Source organism: Natator depressus, chromosome 1 (assembly GCF_965152275.1).
Source record: "Natator depressus isolate rNatDep1 chromosome 1, rNatDep2.hap1, whole genome shotgun sequence".
In the NCBI taxonomy this organism is placed as follows: domain Eukaryota; kingdom Metazoa; phylum Chordata; order Testudines; family Cheloniidae; genus Natator; species Natator depressus.
In genome coordinates this window covers 53,788,820-53,796,822 of record NC_134234.1, presented here as the reverse complement: position 1 = coordinate 53,796,822, position 8,003 = coordinate 53,788,820, and the positions used below count along the sequence as shown (strand labels likewise).

The window sequence follows — 8,003 nt, the reverse complement described above, 5'->3', positions numbered from 1 at the left end:
ATCTTGCAGTGCTGTACCTCCTTCAACGATCACTGCTCTAAAAGTCATATTTTTAGTGGATTGAAGGTTGCTGCACTGACCAGCACAAATGATCTGACATTGTGATGTCATTTTTCAGACTACCCCTTTGCGGTCACTATTTTAGTGATTGCGGTAAAAATATATTGGTCCCTAGTGTGTGTGGTACTTCTGTCTATCCCTCTGTCTAGGCACTTCTGATCTTCTGAATCTGTAACAGTAGATATGAAACATCCATTCTTTATTGGCCATTCCACTTGTGGCCCAGGAATGAAACCATAGTTCTTAAATTAAAAAGCAAACAAACCTTGCACTAATCATTTTATATTGGGAAACGATCACAAGAAGAATGAAAAAAAAAAGGTTTATTCCAGACTATGGTAAATTTGTGCTTGACTGTCTGAATTATAAATTACAGTATTTACCCCAGTAGTGTATTACTGGCCATTCTCAATAATCTGATACATATAAATACTTGATTAATAACCAAAAGGGGAAGTAGCTTTATTTTTTTCCTGATATAAATGCCAAATACAACAGCCATAAACAAACAAGTTGTTTCAAATAAATATGGGTGCAAATCATTTTGACAGTGTAACGAAATCTATATGCATCCAAACAACAAATTACAATACAGTAATTACTATATAAAAGTCCTAACAATGCTGGTTATTGCTGGTAGTATAAGCTCTCCCTGGGAAAGTAGGCTCAGTACAAAAATCTGCAAATAGGTTAAATATATACAGTTAATTCATTGAGTGCATAGATAAATATAAATGTATCTGTGCACAGTAACTGGGATTGAGGCACTTATTCAAATCACTGTACACAAAGCCCCTTTTTAAGCAGAAGGGCAAATGTCAATAGGCCTCAAATGATCGTGGTGAAAACTGAGATTCTGAAGCCATAATACAAAGGCATTCTGTTACAGATGTATTTATAACCCGCTGAATTCTAAGAAATCCAATTTGTTAATTATGGCACAAATCTGGCAGACCTTACTGAAACTAATGGGTGTTTTGTAAGAGAGGATTTCAGGATCTAACCTCATGCATCTCACTGATACTTACCTATCTTTTCAGTGTTTCATTCCCCCCCCCTTTTTTTATCAGCAGCTTTGATTCTATATTGTTTTATATAGTGTTTTTTTTTTTTTCAAAAAAAACCCAGAACACTAGAGACTTTAATCCCCAACAAAGCAAAGATTTTAAATAAACTGAATTTGGATAACTGCTCAGTTACTGGTCCAGTACCCTAAGGGTGTTATGCTGCTTTTTATTGTACACTTACACAGTCCTCCGAGTAATTAGTAATTGTGTTGGGCTTGTTTAAAGTAATTACTACACTGTCTAACAGCCTCAGTATTTGGCTTGTAAAATAAATGGGTCCCGGATTGACTTCATAAAAGGAATAACAAGAAGATCTTGTATCAATGTTACCAAATGGCATTCCTATTTGTTAACATTCAAAAGCAGAAACATAGCTCTAGTGATAAATCCCTAATTTCTGTTTTTATTATAACTTTTTTTTAAATTACTTCTCTGCTTGTAGAAAACAGGCCTATTATAAATATTGATGTGTGCTATTATTTACATATGTTCCATTTTACTATAGAGTCATGTATTGCTTCTTCTCTGTACATGTAGAACCTAGGGGACAAATTCTGCATTTGGCTGTGCATTACTCCCATTGATCTCAGTGGGCTTGGTATGCAGACACAAAGGCATATTTGGCCCTAGATTGTTATTGCTACTTATCTACTTCTGAATTTGAGGTAAAAGCAAAAAATATCTGCCAGTTAAATCTTTGATACATCTGGCATGAGTTATAACATGGGTCTCAAAAACACAAACATCATTAGAGACATACAGCAAATCAATAGTGAACTTAGTGGGAGAAAGTTATAATACATGGGGTGCCTTCTGGGCTTCTGTAAATAACTCTTTCAGGCCAAAAATGTTTGGTAACATTTGAAGGCCAGTATGCTTTCTGGCTGATTTAAACAGGAGAAAGGTAGAGTGTGGCTCTCAGGGTAAGTCTACACTGCAATTAGATGCTCATGGCTGGCCCATGCCAGCTGACTTGGGCTTAAACTGCCTTTTAGCCTGAGTCCTGCGAGCCTGAGAAAGCTGGGCACGGGCCAGCTGCGAGTCTCTAACTGCAGTGTAGACATAACCTGAGAGCGCTGAAAATGTCTTTAGATCATACAGCCCATTAGGATAAACCCAGAAGGAATCAGTGGGTTAGATTCTGATCTCAGTCACTGGTGCAAATCTAGAATAACTCCTCTGAAGTCACTGGACTCACATCAGTGTAACTCCAGAGTAAAAGAGACCAGAATGAGTCCCTCTGTGATTCGATAGTAGAGAAAGGGGATGTTCTAGAAACGGCATAAAGAGCCTGATTCTGATCTGACACTGGTTTAACTCCACTGACTGCAATGGAATTACTCCTGCTTTATGCGAGTGTGAGAGAGGGGTCAGACTCGCTCAGAGCAAGGACAACTGCCCAAGACTGTGGAGATGACAGAGCTTCTGTGGGCCAGCAGCTGCAGAGACACCTTTTGGGTGGATCAGGCCCTAACTGGATAAACACTGTAATGAAGCACCACTGATCCAGTCTTCTGCAGATCATGCTGCTGTCATATTACCTTAACCAAAAAGACAGAGAAAACCAAAATTATTCTTTCAAAAGTAAAGTTACTCATAAAACAGCATGTTTCTCAAGAGGCACAATGATTATGCATCAGCTTAATAAATATGACTTGCTCCCATAAAATGTTTGTATTTTCTTCCCATTGTTGCCACTTGTAATGTGGTAACTGCCTAGTAAGCACTGAATTCTACATCACAATTCATAGCCTCAGTTCGGACAGAACCTTGTCTTCTGCATTTTGAATCTAACACTATCCTTCCTCTAGACTCTGCAATGTTACTAACTCATGCATTTCCCACCATTGGATGTGCATTGACAAATACAATACTGTACAAATACTTTTATAATCCATTATAAGCGTAAGAGGACACAACTGTCCAGCGTTTGTAAAAATCAAGCTTCCTTTTGGACATTATCATATTCTTTGGCTTTATATAAACTTAAATAAGGAAAAAAACAGAACAAGAAAAAAAAGTCAGAACAAATAGCTGATTGTGAGTTCCCAGTGAAGAATGTGTAATGTATCCTGGCATATGTGCCTGCTTATAACTCTGTTGTGACTAATCTAATTGTCTTTGGAAGAAATGTCAGTTAAATGCAAGGGATACAATTCATCAGTGGTGTAACTTAACTGAAGCCAAAGGACTTCTAACTGGGATGAATCAGGCCAGGGGGTTTTCACACTCTACAGACTAACAACAACAAGGAAGTTCTTTGTGAGAAACATTCAGAGAGTGTCAGCATTGCACCTCCCAAGTAGACAAGAGTATAGTAATAAGAGACTTCCTTTTGTATTGCCGAGAGGGGCCCACTAGCACCTTTGGATAATTTCTTCTCTTTTTAATTGACAGAAAACACAAAAACAAAACAAAAAATCACTCCCTTGCGATGCAGTTTCTTTCACTGCAGCTTAACGTTAGCGCATGATGTACGGACATCAGGGTTGCCTACTGTGCAAAACAGGAGGTTTGGGTTGGATTCTTCCTTTATGTCTGAGAATGGTAGCAAGAGCTCAAAACAGTATTTTCAAGTACAGTTAGAGCCATACGATCTTTTTCATTTCCAAGCATAATGGTGACCTTCTGCTAACAAGGAGCAGTTCAAGTTTATCTTTAAGGCACTCTGGAGACAGGTTCAAATCCCATGGTCTTGGAATCAAACCTCAGAGCTGTCAGTAGTGTAATTATGTGGTGGCATCATTGGCTCACTGCTCCCTGAACCCTTTGTGACTTCTTTCTTCTCTGAGCTCTGTTTATGCTTGAAAAACAAAATAATAATCGCAATTAAACCAATGGCAAGTAAAACGGCAGCAGCTCCACCAATGATCGTAATTACGTTGACCTCTGGGTTTCTGTTATTCAGTTCCCTGGGGAGAATTCCATTGACTGTAACTTCTCTTTGTGGGATTTGTTTCTTGTTGGTGCGGTCCAAAGCTATGTGCTGAATGTTAGTTCCTCTGCTGTTTTCTATGCCAATTTCTTTAGCAAGCTCTGGAGCTTCTTTGACCCCTCTCTTCTGACGTATCTGCATTGAAGTTCCTGGATTCCCACCACTGACCAGAGAGTGATATTGGTACTCCACACTTCTTTTGCCAATACCTCGGTTGGCACTTTCTTTTGATCTCACAGTGTAGATTGTATGTACGTACCATTCTCTACCCAAAGACACCTAGAAAACACAACATTTTGTTCAACATTTCCCACCTCGATGATGTGGTTAAACACCAATACAAACTGAGAAGTAAATTGCAAGCTGTTTCATCATCTGATCCTGAAATGCCCGGACTGCACTCCTGAAGCCATGCTCAGAAAGAATATGCCACATGTCAATCTGCCCAGCACCCCAGTAGGAATTGGCAATCATGCCATCCACTACACACAGGGTGTGGAGCCCGAGTCCCTCCATAGCCAGCCTCCATTGTTGCCTGGTGCAGATGGAGGAGCATGGGCCATCTCCTCCCTGGCCTTTATTGGTGACCTTGTGTCATTGGCCTCACAGAGTCCTTGTGCAAGGACTACAGCTTTGGCTGTACTCCAAAAGAGAAAGAATCATTGCACATTCTGCCCACTATGCATGCCCAACCAGAGGTGAGCCACAGTCTGGCCTTGTATTTGCACCAGCTCATCAAAAAGAGGGCATGCAATGAATAGGCCATTTCATGTTCGGAGCGTTGTTGTAGCCATGTTGGTCCCAGGATATTAGAGAGACGAGGTGGGTGAACCTTTATTGAACCAACTTCTGTTGGTGAAAGAGACAAGTCTTTTCAGACCTGAAGAAGAGCTCGTGTAGTTTGAAAACTCGTCTCTTTCACCAACAGAAGTCGGTCTAATAAAAGACACTACCTCACCCACCTTGTCTCTCTAGGGCATTTCATGGCTAGTCCATATCTAGTTTTAATAAACTATGTTTACCGCCATGTCGGCATTACCTTCCTATAATTTACTTTTATCCCCCCATTGCCTTCTGTATACCTACCTACCATTGTCTCTTGCCACTCTCATTCTGTTGTCAGTCTAAGAGGGCAGAACAAATGACTAGATTACTACTGGAAACAGAACCCTTAAATAGCAAATGGGATTTTACGATCTCTATGCGCCAAATTGTGAAACCCTTACTTACATGGGTGAGCAGTTACTCATTCAAACAATCCCACTGGTTTTAATGGGACTCCGCATGCGCTTAAAATGTTCAATAGTCAGAGTAAGGACTCCCTATTGTTTCTTCTACTAGGTTATTTTGACCTTCACATCTGTTTTTGCAAATGTTACAGGGGAAAAGTAAAATTTGTATGGGCTGCATAAATCAAGAGGCTGGACATGAATGAAAGATATGGCACTGAGGAAGTAGTTGGTCCCTTACCTGCTCACTTCTAGACGTTCTAGAGGTTTTGTGCTTTGGACGGTGTAGAACGGTTGTACAGAAAGTGATACTGTTTTGGTAACTTTCGTTAGCTGGACTTTGCTGAAACGTACTTTCAACCTTAACTCAGGAAGCATTTGTTTGATTTTGCCAGGTTTTTTTTTTTTTTTTTTTACTGACCATGAAAACATTTATGTTGGGTTGGTGTATAAAGTCCAGAGGAGAAGAGCCCTGCTCTGAAAAGTCTTATGAGGTGCATTTAAGGCCTTAACCAACTCCTGTTGAAGTCAGTGGGAATCTTTCCATTGACTTCAATAGGAGCTGCATCAAGCCCTTAAAGTTTACTGGGATAAGAGTTCCCCTGCCCTGTGTGCCCCTTCCAAGTTCCCCCACTTCATCTCTCTCTGAGACGTCAATTCCAAGAGCAGTTAGCACAGCTCCATGCCAATCCTAGTTCACTGTTCTCCTTATCATCACTCATCCTGAACTTTTCCTCTCTAGATTTCCCCCACCCCTACCTTTCTACCTCCCAATCCAGGACTGGAGTCAAAAGCAGGTCACTTTATCATCATTTACAAACAATTTTAAACTTTGCAGTGTAGGTATGTACGACAGCTTGGTACACTAATGACCTGGGCTGTAGCCTCAAGAAACTGGAAAGGGCAAAAAACAAGGGGAAATCCCACAAAAATAAGACAGAGAGCTGCAGGGGATTGGTTCAATCTCCATGAATATTCTGGGCCCTGCTTTCACTTATACTGGTTTACACCTATGCAAATTCACTGACTTCAAATGGAGTGATTCCAGATTCACACCAGTGTTGGTGTCCTTATTCCAGTGTACACATCCTCAACTTCATTATTCTTATAATCAAGTATTTCCTTATATGATGCCTGACTCTATTTGAGATTCTTAGAACAATATTCTTGAGGTTGACCCATAGACTGCTCACCTGAAACAGTGGTGTTGAGTCTACTTTAAATCCATCCGAGCCAGGTTGCTTGACTAAAGGAATTGCCTCAGGATCATCTATGGCTAGTCTTGCATTAAAAAGCACATTTCCAAAGCTTGTGGCTTGTGTCTCTGGCTGAGCTTTGTCCTAAATGGTGAAAGGGAAAAATAATTCTGTTTGTACATTGTACATTCGCACATTCACTTCTGCAAAGAAAGAGGTTTTTATATTTACATGGAAATGCAACTTTCCCAGGAACATAATCACCACATACTATTTTACGTTATCTGGTGCATTCCTAAGGGGAAAAAGTGCTCTTCAGCGACATTGTGATTACATCTGACTAGCACTTCTTGTGTGGGTTTTCCTGTTTTCAACCATATAATATATGTAGGCTTGGCAGATTTCCATGCTTTTTTAAATAATTCTGATGGAAAATATAGATGTTTATTTTTAAGCATTTTTAAAATTATTTATTTAAATTTTCACAGGTGTGGGAAATTATGGGGCAGGTCAGACAATATTGGCATCAGACAATCATTTAATGACAGTAGATGTTGAGATTCAAAAAGTTAAAGCTTTAAACCCAAATTGTCAACATCACATGTCAAAATACATAAAGTAAATATCCTTAAATCAAACTCTAATAAGTTCTCAAGCAGCATTTTGCTTACTTTGCCCATCTATAAACTTTAATTATTATCAATGGAAGTATGTTTGTGGTTTGTGTGTGTACAGTGAAATCACTGTTCACCAACTTTTACTGGTAAAAATCTAATCCTTCCAAGCTTAAACATATGAGACTATACAAGCAACATGTCATACTGTTATCTTGACAAGTCACACTGTAAGATATGCTACAAGTGATGAGAGTCCCTGGCGGGACTATCCCGGTTGTAACCAGCCCATGAAGGTCCTGGATAACAATATTATGCCCTAACCAAGCTGCACTAGACTAGAACTGAAGTCAAAAACTTGAAGGAAGCCGCTAGGTATGTTCTTAAGAGACCCTTGCCTGCAGCAGGCTCAAAACATCAAATGGTGTTGAAAATCTGGAAAAAAAATTACACATGCTTTTGATTAAACGCAGAACACTTACCACAATCTTAAATCTATATAAGAGGGATGGAGAATCAGCTAGACAGCCATATTCTGCCTTTGGTGGACTATACTTGGGTACATATCCATCCGCTCCGGTGCACAGGAAAACCTTCTCAATGCTACAGTAAAAGGAATCACCCAGGTTCTGTACTGGATCCACCATCACACGACCATATATAATATCACCTGAAAACAATCATTGTTTCAAATACAATATATTGTTCTGTAAAGCAAGTATCCAGGAACGTCAGATGAGCTGATGGTGGCCAGACACATGTACAACAAGCATGCTCCTTTTAACAAATTGGCCTCAATTCTGAGTTGTGCTCCAGTCCCTTTACGCTGCTCTAGCAACATAAATGACCTGGAACCCAGCTGGATTTTCCCACCAGGAATCTCGCTGGCAGTAGGGAATGGG

The 8,003-nt window shown here is 39.8% G+C and overlaps 1 protein-coding gene across 1 annotated transcript in view; it reads right to left on the bottom strand.

The window, feature by feature from the left end:
• Positions 1-394: 394 nt before the first annotated feature.
• The window catches only part of FREM2 (FRAS1 related extracellular matrix 2), a 224,435-nt gene continuing 216,826 nt past the window's right edge, over positions 395-8,003 (bottom strand). The window contains exons 22-24 of the mRNA XM_074959987.1: positions 7,584-7,771; positions 6,485-6,631; positions 395-4,341 (exon numbers count right to left, since the gene is read on the bottom strand). Of these exons, the coding sequence (XP_074816088.1) occupies positions 3,829-4,341; positions 6,485-6,631; positions 7,584-7,771 (848 nt within the window). The 3' untranslated portion in view covers positions 395-3,828. The remainder of the gene's footprint in view (positions 4,342-6,484; positions 6,632-7,583; positions 7,772-8,003) is intronic.